Source organism: Ciconia boyciana, chromosome 17 (assembly GCF_034638445.1).
Source record: "Ciconia boyciana chromosome 17, ASM3463844v1, whole genome shotgun sequence".
In the NCBI taxonomy this organism is placed as follows: Eukaryota; Metazoa; Chordata; class Aves; order Ciconiiformes; family Ciconiidae; genus Ciconia; species Ciconia boyciana.
In genome coordinates this window covers 3,659,363-3,673,875 of record NC_132950.1, presented here as the reverse complement: position 1 = coordinate 3,673,875, position 14,513 = coordinate 3,659,363, and the positions used below count along the sequence as shown (strand labels likewise).

The window sequence follows — 14,513 nt, the reverse complement described above, 5'->3', positions numbered from 1 at the left end:
GTAGGACACTGACTGGAGCCAAAGCATGTCAGTTTGACATACATTTTCCAGCTGCAAATGATTTCTCTTCATTGAAGAGAGGGTGCGTACTGAACAGAGGAAGACAAAAAAGAAGTCTGCAGGCAACAGCCACTCTAACACTACCTCACACAAGAAGCTATCACTGCCTGTGGGTAACTCACCCTCTGAAGGTCTGCTCACCTCAACCGGACCCTGGGACGAGCCCTCCCCCTAGTGACACCTCTGTGGAGGACACAGGCGCAGCATGTCCCATCTCTGCAAGGGGACGGAGGATGCTTTGAAGGAATGGTACCCTTCAGTCGTGGCCTGTTGCTTAGCTAGCATCAGCAGCCTGGTTCTCATTTCTGATACAAAGGAGGTAGAGTTGAACTGGTGCTGGTACTTATCTGGGGAGGTTTATTTTGCTTCATTTTTAGTAACAGCTTATGCAAAATATTCCACAACAAGTCCTTCCTATACCACCTGCTGGAAACTATCTGTGAGAATGCAGGCAAGGCGCAGTGCATTAATGTAGTGATCCATTCATCTATCACAGCACAAGGAGGAATACTCTCACATATACACACAGAGGGGTGCTGGCTTCTGATGCTTTGCAGTGCTTTTACTGTTCTTGCTGTATTAAAGTTTAATTACTTTTTAACTTAGATATTTACAAAGAACTTAAACCATTCAGAAGGATAACTGTCAACCAGCCAAGGCCTCTTTGGCAGGACTTTGGGATCATATTTTACTCTTCTGGTGATGGCAGCTCTGGCACAGAATTGCTTCAGTTCTGTAAAATTGTGTCTATATATGTTTGATCCCTTTGGGGAGACTGCCAAAGCACCAAGATTAATTAGCAACTTACCTAAAATACACTATCTATTAGATAGATCTTAAAGGCTTCCTTGTCACAGACTGCTTTATAAAAACACTTTTTGAAACATTAATGAATCTATATGACATAAGATGACATTTTGAACTCTCAGTGCCCATTCTCATCTCCACATTTAGTAAAATTACTTTTATTAGCTTCATGACAGCTCTGCACTTACATCAGCTTTGCAGAGTTCTAGCCACATCATAGAAAATAAACTCACCTGATGGACAAATATAGCATCATTATGCTCCCAGCTACTGCAACATCCTCAATCAATATAGCTTTAAATGTAAACAAGAAGGCAGGGATATATCCAAACTGATGTGTGACCACAATGCAGAAATAATTGCAAAGGCTCTTAGTAACTGTGTTGAAATGTACACTCCTAGCGCCTGTCCCAAAGGAAAAGAACATGGGACAGGTATTTGCCTAAACCCTAGGAAAAAGTTACAGACTAGAAGTGGTCTAAGTGTCTGCCAGCACAAGCGAGATGGGGACAACACCTTACTCCTGGTAGCAATGGATGTTTCATTTACTAGTCTTCCTTTCCAAACTGGTTCCAATACCGTTGGTCAACAGGCTGGATTTCTCATGGAAAAGCATGGTTGTTCCAGTCCAGGCTTCCAGAGAGGCTGTGCTTCAGCCTGCTTCCAGTTCAGAGCTGGCACCTGGAGTATGCACTTGCCTGCAGAACCCTGCATCAGCAGTAAGCCTGGGTACCATAATGTAACCAGCCACACATCTTCCTTCTTCACCTGATCCTCAGACTAACAGAGTTAAGTTATTAGGGTAGAAGCATTAGTTCACGGACTCATCCAGTCCTCTGGCAGCCCCAGCATGCAAAAGAATGGAGCAGGGGGGGGCACTGCATTCAGAACCTCACTACAATTAACAATGCACCACAGAGGGGTTTGTGCTGTAACAGCATCAGAGGGACAGCCCAAGACCGCACACAGTTACAGAACAAGATGTTACTGTAGCTATGCTCATCATACTGATGCTGCTAAAAATAAACCAGGAAGACATTCCTCACCTAAGGCTCAGGAGGGTTCTGGTACGTAGCTGAGTCATGCAACAATCATTAAATTAAACACATCTTGATCCCTAGTTTACACTCCATCAGCACAAGTCAAAGAGACAAGCCTTCTGTGCGTATTGAAAAAGCAACACTGCACCCACTGAAACAAGGCACAAGGAAGTAATTTGAAGGTCAAGGTCTCCTGGAAAACAATTGCAGTACTAAGATCAAATTGCATTAAGAAAGGAGGAAGTGAGAACAAGCTCACACGCATCTTTTTTCTAAACAGAATTTGAGAGAATGTGTTTAGTGCTTGTGGAAGGCATCAGACTGACAGTAACATCCTTAGTCAACAAAACAGCACAAGCCTCCCCCACCTCTTAGCACCACACACATTCTGCCTGGCTAATTGCAAGGCTTTGCACTGCCAATGGGATCATCTGCGCCAGAAGCTTAATACAATTCATTAGCACTAGGTCAACTCAAAGGCATAACACAAGCTCCATTTTTGATGACTTGTCATTTTCCCATACTGGTCTTATCACTGAAGACTATATCCCTAGCTGTCATTTGTACCTAAGCTACTTAAAGCGTATATATGTATGCAGGTATGCATGCAGGTACGGGATTCTAAAAATGTTAGCTACACTTTACTCAGGTGTAAGCACCTTCTCGGCAAGAGAAAGCTATCAAATCTGCCTATATGTACAAAAAGATCATCAGGTGTGCACTGGTCCCATTTTTCTACCACTGAAGATATTTCTGCTGGCCATTACAGCAAGTAAAAGGTCATCGTTAGTGTAACTGATTTTCAGGACCTCAGAACCATATCCAACAAGCTGGATTAGACTACCCAAAAAATTTCATTCTTTACCACCTTCTTTTTTACTTTAACTTGTAGCACTTCTCACACACTAAAGGTCCTCTTGAAAAGCTTCATAGTAACTGCTTACAATCTAGTGATTTCATACAATTCCTATCCACTTCTTTCTACAGTAGACAACAGTGCAAGAACACATCACAGGCATGAGGCAGGCTGTATTCTGAGAAAACACTGCAGCTTTAAGTTATATGTTGGTTTAACTTATACATCTGGGAAAGCAAGGATCAATCAAAGTTTAGGAAAAAGATGCCGACTCCTACTGTAGTAAAAAAAACCAAACAAACCACAGCAAAACCCACCATATTTCTCAGTTCAATAAATGAAAGACACCCAAATGTTAGTGTGTTCATTTTTTAAAAGCCTGAAGCATTTTAACTCGTATACAGGCACCTTTGGGGCAGCAGTCTTTCTTCTTTAGCTCCACGCTTCAAGAAATGCAGAGTTCGAAAAGTAGGCCAGCCAACAGGTAACACTGAGCATTCAAAGCACCAGCTGGCAGAGTCACAGTGCATTTGAACTGGCAGAATATGATTCATAGTGTCCTGCGGTCAGTATGGTCTCACAAAAGGTGAGATGCATGAGCTCCCTGAAACAAGGTGATTTTGAAGATCCACTGTCACACAGATTTTCATCTTGTATCTTTCTGATCTATACATTTAAACAGGCACTAAGTGAATTCAGGGTGGGATGACAACTCCCCTTCCCTGGGGTCAAGCATCGCTTGCCCTTTGTTCCCCCACTCATAACTGACACCAATCTCTCCAGCTCTTTCCTTTTCCAGGGAAACTGTTGTATTACTGTCTCCTGCAGGCATCCACACTCCAGGAGTAACATCAGAGGAACAGAACTTGGCCACATGTACACGCTTCAGTTTCAAGTTCAGTCTCAGTAAGACCATTGCAAATTCACCTTTCCAGTTTAAAACTTGTTATACAGGTTGAGCTTACTGCTAGGAAAACCTACCAACCCAACCACTGTGAGCCAGGTTTAAAATTGCCTTAAGAGCTCTCACCCCCCAAAGTGCCGTTCGTTTTATCTCACAAATTACTTCAATATGGAGGTGAACAACCTTACTGCTGCTTTAGGCATGTAGGAACAGTGTCAGAGGAAAAGGACTGACTTGATTTCAGTCATACTATCTAAAGTTTTTGTTCTAAAGCTTACTTTTTTTCTGCTAAGCTTTGCATCAAGATGCACCCTCTGATACAGCTGCCTTTGGATATCTCCAAAAGACCCTTCTCTACAGCAATCACACAGGCCAAAGAAATGCACCTCCCAGAAAGGCATGGAACGCCCATCCGATAGCTACAAACACCTCTATCTTTACCGACGCAACGCCACTGTTGAGGGTTCGACATTCTCCGGGTTTTAGAGGTGAGCAACTGAGGGAGACAGGATGCACAGAAGGGCTGCAGCAATGCAAGACCCCGTTGCTCGAGTCATCAGCTACAGCCAACAGTCCACACAGACAAACTCTACTTTCCAATATTCTCGTACTCACTTCACAGAAGCCATAATTCCATGTTAACGAACACTGCCGTTTGATGAAATAAATCACAGCTTTCACCCAGCCACTCCTGCCCCTGAACTGAATACCCCTGTGCCCTGAACAAGTTAATTTTAACACAGCAAAAGCGGGGGGGGGAAGTATGTGTGCAAGGGGAAGATAAGTTTTCAGCCAGATCATCCTCACGTCCATTTTGTGACGTAACTGCATGAACATTTGTGCACCAGACAGACAGCGAGGTCCCCAGGGTCAGGACAAATGGCTGGGGTTGGAGAGGCCAGACTGCTCCTCTTCATGCCAACGCCACTGAGCAGCATTTGAACGGCTCCTGCATTTCCTAGAGGATCCTCTCTCAGTTACAACTGCCCAGAAATTGAGTTCAACAGAGCTGCAGCAGCCCACAACAGAAGGCACAGGAACAACATTTCACATACAGTTTGGGTTTGCTGTTTTTTGACAAGAGCCCAGGCAGGTCCAGGCCTCGCTGTACACTGTGTGGCTTACTGACCACACAGGGAAATGTGCTGCAAATCACCTCAACCAGTCTAGTGCAGGGTGACCACTTAGTGATAGAGTTTGACTTTACACTAGAGGCCCCAGGAAGAGCAGAGACCCCTGAAGTAAGAGCTGGACATGTACGCCAGTGGTCACAAGATCTTGCCTTAAAGGCCTTAAAAAACTCAGGGACCAGTCTGGCTGAGAGGACAGATGGAACAGACCCCCCACGTCCATGCTGCTCTCACAAACTCCCAGGTATTCAGGGTGAGGAGACTCCGAAAAAAAACCCCTTACATCCAAGGGGGTTTGAACCACATCCATGAACCACTTTTCCTTTTGTTCAAAACTACCTAGAAGCCCAACCTGAAGGCACATCCACTTCTCCTACTCCTGTGGGAAAGGCCTCCCCCAGGCCAACTGATAGTGGCCAGCAGCCCTGCTGGGCGAGAGCCCCAGGGTTCATTACTAGGCTAACACAAGACACCTGGCCACAGCTGTGAGCCTCCCCCTTGCCTTGCAGAGCACGGCTCTCCCCACCCCACACGGCCCTGAGGACTCCCTGCCAAAGGGATCCGCAGAGACAAGAAGTCAAAAATCACAGTGGGATTAGCTGTTCATACAGATGCAGCAGGCATAGCCAGAATGATTGGCATTAATAACAGGAGTGTTAGAAGGGGAATTAAGCCTCATGCCTCTGGGACTAAGCTAGTTTAAAGATTAGAGGCCAATATTCAGGGGCTGAAAACAGGAGACTACCCCACTTGCCTCTCAACCATCGGGGCTGGCCAAAGTCAGGGTATCAGGAGTCCTTTGGTGTCTTCGGGACTCTGAGTTAGGACAGCCCTTTTGGTACCTGAGCCCCTCCACCTCACTCCCCCAGAGGCCGCCAGGAGCTGCAGAGACTCCAGAGAAGTTATCCCCCTGCTTTACCCAGGACATCACTTTGCCACGTACACCCACCTAGCTTGCCCCTCTACCATACACCCTAGGATACCACCAAGGCACATTTGCCTTCAGAATCAGGGGGAAAATTTAATTGAAAACCTGGCAAATTGGACATTTGATGAGGGGAAGCCAGAATTCCTGAAAAGGAAGCAGTCTGCAAAAAGACATAAAGCTGCAACTCCAAACTCCGTAGGCTTTACATAGCTTACTCTCCATGTCACCTTTGTTCAAACAGTAGTATATCCATGTTCTCTATCGGGTGTCCCACAAACAGCGCACTGCACATCCTCCTCTACTCCTCCCACCCACAGATAAACAGGCTCTGGAAACAAAGCTTGAGCAGATATCGGTGGAAGCCCTGAAAGAAGGACAATGCTATTCCCTGTGGGGAAGCAAAAATACCCACATAAATGAAGCTGTCTGCTTGGGATGCTGTTCTTGGTCTCTTGAGGATAGGATCAAGTATGTGCCTTATAATTAATTTGTTTGTTATTTGTGTAACACATCCTTATTTCTATCCACTGAAATTACTAATAGCTTAATTCACTCTCTTTTTTTTTTTGTTCTTGTTTAAATCAGAGGCATTCCTGTTGGGTAAAAGAGCCTGAAATGCAATTTACACTGACAATAGAAAGCAGCCTTACAGTAAACCCACACCTAGCCCTCCACATTCCCTCCAATGATCAGAAACAATAAAACAGCTATTTACGAAACATAAAGGTCAATCTAGGATGGACTTCTGCAGGGGACAGATGCATGTTACAGCTAGGGGGTGGGAAAGTTTGAGACACAGTGCTATTGGCCTAAAGGGGTTTTGATTATTAACTGCGTGGAAGGCACCCCCACTGCAGCGCATGCTGCAGTGGAAATCCAGACAGGCCACATTCCCTGCTCATGCAACAGTGAGCTGTGCAGTCACCCTGCAATGTTTTATTGATAAGGTTCCACTAATTTTGTGTGTCAGGCACATGCAATCAACCATCAAAAATCAGATCTATAGTACAGGTGGTTTTCAACTAGACACAGAAGCACATGGCCTAGAAAATGCGGGACAGCTGGCAAGGCGCGGAACAGACTCAAGAAGCTAACCTCGAGTTAGCATTAGGAGGCAAGGATTACAACATGCTGCATTAATACAGAGGAACATCTTACCAATCAGAAAGTAATCAAGGAATAAGTGACTGAAGGCAACCCCTACAACAATCAGGCCTGAACCCTGAAAGCTGCAGGCAGTTTTTAAAGGAGATGCTACCAAAGAACCCCTGTGACTTTGAATATATAAGCTACTTCCACAACTTCAGTCACATACCTGAAGCAGCAAGGAAGTATTTGCAAAAGCTCTCCCCCAGGAAGCCCACTTCTCAAAACTGGGCAGCCCTAAAGGCAGCAATAAACGTGTTAAGCACCATCTGAGCTGCCGTGATTAAGTGACTTCTCCGATTGACTATTTAATACAGCTTTATTTGTTTGCTTTCCTTCTTACCTGCTGATGTTGCCTGGCTCCCGCTGTGATAGACTTGACAAGAATATCTACTAATGGCTTACACATGATCTGTAACAAAGAAAGACCCAATCTCTTATTACTGGTTTGCTGACAGACAGGTTTGTTTTTCAAGCAAAACAGTCTATATTTTACACAGCTTCTTGAGTGAGAAGAAAATGCCACAAGAAAGAAAAGTGCCCAGATATCAGCAACAGCTTATTTGAAAATTAACAGCTTTGCTCACACCAGCCCTGAGTGAAATCTTGATCACAACTAAATCAGCAGCAAAACTCGTAAATTGGAAAAATCAGGCAAAGATTTCACCTCCTGTGTTCTGCCTCGTTCTTGATTTAAGTCTGCATCTGCCTGATACTTTATGTAGGTAGTTCAGTTCGCGCAGAGGAACAGTCCCAGAGGCAAAGGAGAACATCCCGACTTAGACTGGAGAATGTCAGAGCTTGGGGAAAGATCTGAACCCACGTGCCAAAGGGGCCAGAAACAACTGTGTCAGGAGGAAAGCCTCCCTAGGACAGGTTACCTTAGAGTTGTCCCCTGCAACAAGTCTTGATCAAAACAACCTTTCTAGAGGAGGGGTACTTGTCAGCAAAGCTTGATGAACCTCTTTTCTGGCCTAATCCACCAATTTCTATGTTTATAGGCAAAATATTTCCAAATTGAGAGGCACAAGGAATCCAGACACAAGAAATGAGAAAGCATCTGGACTGCAAATACCTTACTGGCATACCTCTAATGTTGTCTGTCAGGCACTGGAAGGTCTGGCCCTGACAAAGCCCCGACAGCAGTTTGCTGCACGGTTCACTGACATATTGTGCAGATGGTTATTCCAACCACACCACCTGAAATGGCTTATTTTTTGGGATAAGAAGACTACTAAAAGAACAGATAGCTCTAGCAAGTGGGCAAAGCTCAGCTTTAAACAGGCCAGTATCTGTGTATATCATTACCTTTCTTTATAAAAGGGATGAGCTTAAATATTTTAAAAGATATTTCTGCAAGGAACAGTCACATGGAATCCACAGGCTCTAGAAACCTGCAGATGGGATCTTAAGCTTGCTGTCCCTTCTCTTCCCCCTATTTCACTAACTTATGTGGGTGGCATCATGGGCTGGTGTCCTAAGAAACCTGGTATGCAAAAGAACTCTCTCCTGCATGGATTCCCTCAGACCCTGAAAGCGTCTTCCCCCAGTTACACAAGCCTATGTCTCCTCCCACCCTCCTGTCAGACATCAATTCTAAAAGGTTGAAGCCCTTGAGAAAGGGCTGCTGGCAACTGTCTTTACCTCACTCTGACCTAAAAATCCCTGAAGAACTGTACAACATTCAGACCCAAGGCCTGTGTCTTAAAAACTGTCTGTCCTCATACTGGAGACCAGCTCCAGGCATAGGTCAAGTTTGCAGGAAATACCTCAAACATTTCAGACACTGACACTGTCTGAACATCCGGCTTGCATATCAGATTCCAATTAGACTCTACGCTCTACAGTCTTCTTGGAAGAAAACTGATAAACTGAGCATGCAGTCAGAGCAAAGCTGGACAAGAGCTACATTAGCTGTTTAAACAAACTGGCCCCTGTTGCCTTTGTGCAAACCTTGCTCATCCACATTGTCTTGAATACTGGTAAAAAATTAGAGCTTCTTAGGCTGTGCTTCAAAGAGCAGCCTTCTGTTCATCTATGTTCTCCATGCGGTATCCCAATCCAAACCAGAAATGAAATCTTGGCCTTCTGCAGCGTTGCTATCAAAACACGCAGTATTAAGAGTCTGAGCAGGTGAAGATCCTAGGAAACCTTACAGCAGTTTTAAAAGCCCACAATAAAGTGGAGGAGTTTCTCTCCCTACTTTCCCCAGAATTACAACTGTACTTTGGAGCCACCAGAAGACAACATACCACACAGTCAGCAACACTTACCGGGAAGCGTCTGAAGAGATCATTGAACATGGAGCTTGTAAGGGCACTGTTCCGTTTAGTCAAGAACTGTGTCAGTGCTTGCTGATATATTACAGTCACCCTCTCCATATCCAAACAACCTGTGCTCAAAAGCTATAGGGAAAAAGCAGAACAAAAAAGTTTCCAGTGAAACACAAGGATGAATCACTAGCAATGAAGTAATTAATTTCTACCAGCGCACTCAGATTTTTCCAACAACTAAATATTCTTGAGTAGTTCATATGGTACAGGCCTACGAGATACAACACAGAACCATGAAGAAACAACAAAGTAGGCCCCAGACATGCTCACCCAAGTACCGATAGCCATATAACCATGTTAGTGAAGAGCAGCACAGCTTTCTAGTAAGACTACAAACACTGCATGTAGTATGGTGTAGTGTGGGGGCTGTACTTCTGGGTTTGTGGTGGGCATGTCTAACATATACTAGGTTCACAGAGCACTCAAAGACCATCCTGCAGCAGCTGTGCTGTGCACATGGTGTTCTCAGCTGTAGAGCTATTTGAATCTGTAGATACTAGTGTATGTAGATATCTAGATCTATATACACTTAGCAGCTATGTCCAGGATTTCTAGGTACCCAGCAGACAAGCCCTAGCTGTGGTCAGGGATCCAGCACTCCCAGAACAGTGTAAATGCTCTAATATCCCCCTCTGGTGGGGAACAAGAAACCCAGACACGCAATAACCAGCTGAGACCTGCACAAGCCATATGGATCTCAACTAACAACACGGGGTGAACGAACAGCAAAGTGCGGAGCATCGCATCCCGACATTCCTGACTGTTCTCATATTGCCAGGGAAGCACAGCTCTTTGGGAAGAAAAATTAAGGCCCAGGAGGTCAAAGCCATGACCTTCACAATAGTGAAGGGCCTTTTACGAACCTCTGCCCAAGCAATTTTTCCATGGCCCCATAGCAAGTTGAAGCCATGTTAATGTTGTGTCCTGTTCTCAGGTTGAACTCCCAGTGCTACTGCAGCTGAACACAGGCTAAAGTGGAACAGGGGAGATGGATCTTGAAATATATGACTCCAGTTTCCTAGTCAAGTTCTGTACTTTGACATACATGCAGGTTAAAAAATTGATTCCTCCTCCCATGCAGATGTTTACTGTAAAAAATGTCATCTATAGTAACAGGCTTTTCCATAAATTTGGCCACTGCATCACAGGGTCTGCTCTAGTTCCACTTTGCTGCTTACTGAAAAGCTGCAGATTATGCTCACAAAGCACTGCTTACTGGAAACACACCACACCTTTGTCTCTGGTTCTCCGCTGCAAAACCTTCCTGGCCCCAACACAACGTCAGCACCAGCAGCATCACACAAACTAAACTGTGTCACTTCCCTCAAACCAGCAACTCACTTCAGCTGCTGGCTGTGTCCTTGGCTGGTCAAGACCACAGCTCTGTTCCCGCAGGAATAATAGCCTTCCCTGTGAAGCTGCAGAAGGATGCTGTGAAGCATGTCTCACTCTAGCCTCAACTTCAAGTATGTTGTTTATATTCCCCACAGATCTCCCACTTTGTTTTTCTTTCCAGGAAGGCCCAGCACAGAAAAAGAGCTGCTTGAATTAACACACTCAGTCTCTCACTAAGCCTTAGAAACATTGGCTATCTTTTCAGCCGCTAATAATATCTCAGTGTTTGTAATTTCCAGGCCCTTCCTTGTCATGAGGTAGCTCTGTTTATTCTCCTCCCCCACAAAATGTCAACAGGATTAGGGCACTAATTCCTGCACATAATTTGAGAGGTTCAGAGGCAAGTATCATGCTAGCAAAACACTACTTGCTAGGTTTCTATGGAGGTGACTGGACTGGGCTGCCCAATATATAGGGTCACCAAATTCAGAGACCTGTGAAATTCAGCAGAGACAGTAGGTGAAAGGGAACCAGACACTAAGGCTCCCCAAGTAATAGACACCTATAGCACAACCAGATGAAGAGTCTCCCTGCAAATTGCTACCACTGAAATCAGGGCTGCTCCACACTGTCTTCACCCTGAGATAACTCAGCCCAAACCTCTGACAGCTATACAGAAAAGAAATCATGTAGACAGGTATCTGCAGGCAGCAGGAACAGTGAGACTGCATAAGCAAGGCCCACTCAGCAAAATGGGGTAATGCAACTTTACTGGCAAAAAACACTGCCTCAAGAGCAGCCTGCTTTCTTACCTGACAAGCCTGTGGGATGGTGTTGCTCTGTTTCTCTAGCAGAGGGGTAGGAAGAGTTGATGATTTATCAGATGTGTTTCCTCTCAAAACTTTGAGCAGGTATAATGAGGCACTAAAAAAGAAAAGGAAAAGGGGAGAACATAGCAGTTACCACAGTGTCACAGTGCCACTGCAAAGGCACCTGAGGGCAGAGATCAAATGATGCAGGCAGCTTATTCTGTACCAAGGGGGGCTCTTTAGAGCCCGAGAGGGCCCCTTCTCCCAGTCTAACCCACTCTTGCCAGACCTAAAGACAAATAAATCTTAGGAGGCTGCATCATTTCATTATCTGTCACTGCAGTCAAACATCCCCACTATCAGCCTGGTTTCCTTGAGCTCATGCTTTTGACTAGCACTGCTTGACGACTTCTGTATTTGCCCAGGATTTCCGAGCATGCATAGCTCAGCCAGCACTGCAGTGCAGCCCTCTCAGCCCAGGCTGCTGTGCGCCTGGAGAACTCAGGCAGATCAAGTGAGAGCATGCAGACAGCTTTCTGCTTTTGTGAAATGTTGTATTTACTGGGCACAGCTCCACTCGGGACCGCCACCACCAGGAAGCTGTCAGGGAGCCACGCGGCACATGCAGCCAGCCCTGTGTTGCCAGGAAGTACCACGGTTCCTGTACAGCCACAAGCCAGGTTTGCTGCAGAGCCAACACTGCCCGATGGCACTGGGTTAACCACGCAACATGGTACCCGCTGCAGACACAGTTGTGCTGAGAAATCCCAGACTGAGTATGAAAGTCATTGTGAAACTGCCTGCAAGTTACACGAGAGCCTACTGGTAAATGGCACTCCCATTTACACCAGGAAACAGCAAGACTGCTCATGTTTCCTAACAAATACACATATGGCTTATCCTAACCCACTCGTATTCAGCAGCAAAGGAGTGAATACTGGTATGTACAGTCAGGACTCATAATCATTATTGTCCTCATTGTGCTATCATGGGGACAGTAAACCGCTGTATTTACAGAATGATTACAGATTCCCTATAAATTACACTCATCCCCGCACTGAATCACACACAATGCATTACTCCCCAATGAAGCCTCAAGGAAGCGCTTCCCATCACTATCAGCAAAGCTGATACCACACCATTTCTGTATCACAGAGCCCATACGAGATGATCACCAAAAAATGGACATCTGTTTGAAAGTGCTTCAGACTACCAGGATGACTGACTAGTCCTCACGTAAGACACAGATGCTGGCACCTAGCCTTCATCGAGTCTCTCACTTCTCTGGACTGTTTTAACACGCAACATTATGCCTGCTTACAGACCAGCCCACAGCACCAAGTAGAGACGCTCCTTTTGAACACTCACCTGAAATAATAGAGAGCCACTGAAGAGTTAGTGTGCTTGCAGGCTTTCTTCACAAGCCTCTCCACAAAAGCGTGCAAATCTTCTTGCAGGGCATCCACTCTCTTGCAGTACTGCTTAGTTTGGCACAATGAGTTCCTGAAAGAGCATTAAAAACAAACCCAAAGCCATTACCTACAGAAAGAGCTCTGGGAAACAGATTGCTGTGAACCCTTATCACTGGGCTCAGGGCGACACATAAACAAAAATGGTGCTAGCTGTGGGCAGCAAAAGAGGCAGTCATTGCTGTGGCAAGAAGGGTGAGGAGACTTACTGCTCTTTGCCTTCAAGCACCTATCTGAGCATCAGAGTCAACCTTCCTGCAGAGCTCCCACAAAGGGGATTGGCTGCCTCAAACCCTGCTACTGCAGAACTGCTTCTCAACAGGGGCAGAGAGCAGCACTGAAAATGCTTTAGAGCAGCGCTGAGGATGTCACGGAGCAGTGTGCAGAGGACACATCATGACACACACCATGCATTATGTCTGCATCTAGCTTGTATCATGCCTCACTTCTGGCCATGAACAGAGAGAATTTGCACTCTGCCTGTCTCAGTAATAACTTGTTGTGAGTTTTGTTCCAGCCACAGCAGCAACCCTGTAAGCCTAGGGAGTTGTTGCATGGTCTGACTCGGAAGTCAGAGGCCTGTGGAGATATTCAGTGACATGGCACTGTGCCTGCAATACCAGTGTTTGTTCTTAAGGTTTCCACCTGCAAACAGGTTTGACACTTGAAGTCCCTTAGACTACAAAACCCAGATCCTAATTTCTTTCCTGCACGTTGTGACTAAGCATTGTGTGTGTGTGTGTGGTGCTAGTAATCTAATTCTACACAATCTATAAGCATAGCAATGGCCTTCAGTCTTAGAAAGACCAACTTCTGGGATTCAACCAACACCACTGGTGTCTATTAAAAGCCACTGCCTGTTATCTGGGGGACTAACGACACTTACTTGAAGATATTGGCTGTTTTCTGGAGAAAGTCAACCTCCTGCTTGTCAGAGTCTGAGCTCATGCATTGTTCAATCACCCGAAGCAGGGGCTCAATGATGTCAAACACCAAGGGGTTCTCTGATTGCTTAGTCAGGAATGCTTCAATCAGGTCCAGCACCTGCAAACACAGAGTTACTGACATGAGAACTAAGGCAGACAGGGAAACATGATGGATCTACCCAGAGCAGCTCCTTCAAACTGGAGTGGGCTACACAGCAGCTGGAGAGGGCTGAAGAAAACTATTTGCAGCTGAGATCTGTACACCTTCTGCTATCATATGTACTGTTATGGCATGAGAAACTGAAAATTAAAAATTTGAAACTGAAGATTAAAGGCTGTCTGTTGACTTCAGCTTTATTTTGTGCAGTGACACCATTTAGAAACAGCAGTTATGAGAATCACTGCCACCTGGACAGACCTGCAGTCACTATAACTTGGCACAGATCTCTGTTAGCACCACTGACTGATAGTTCTCACCCCGGCAAACTCCCTTGACTTCCAGACAGTGCAGTAGCATAAAATCAGCCTCTTGTAGCACAGCATCAGAATGAAAATGCAGTAAAGCCAATGGCTCGCTACACCGTTCAGCCTTCACCTTGGCTAATCTAACACCAGACATTTCTATAAGTGAGTGTCTGGAGCTGTCCCTGGATGCCCGAATATCCTGGACAGTCCATGCTGACACCAGGTGGCCTGAAGTCAGTATTACAGTCGGCTACAAATAACCAGGGAGTGCTAATCATAATCCTCCTGATTTTACTAGCATAATA

The 14,513-nt window shown here is 45.4% G+C and overlaps 1 protein-coding gene across 1 annotated transcript in view; it reads right to left on the bottom strand.

Moving 5' to 3' along the window:
* The window catches only part of MYBBP1A (MYB binding protein 1a), a 62,230-nt gene that overhangs the window by 31,108 nt on the left and 16,609 nt on the right, over window positions 1-14,513 (bottom strand). The window contains exons 19-23 of the mRNA XM_072882596.1: window positions 13,704-13,861; window positions 12,717-12,851; window positions 11,352-11,463; window positions 9,145-9,276; window positions 7,215-7,283 (exon numbers count right to left, since the gene is read on the bottom strand). Of these exons, the coding sequence (XP_072738697.1) occupies window positions 7,215-7,283; window positions 9,145-9,276; window positions 11,352-11,463; window positions 12,717-12,851; window positions 13,704-13,861 (606 nt within the window). The remainder of the gene's footprint in view (window positions 1-7,214; window positions 7,284-9,144; window positions 9,277-11,351; window positions 11,464-12,716; window positions 12,852-13,703; window positions 13,862-14,513) is intronic.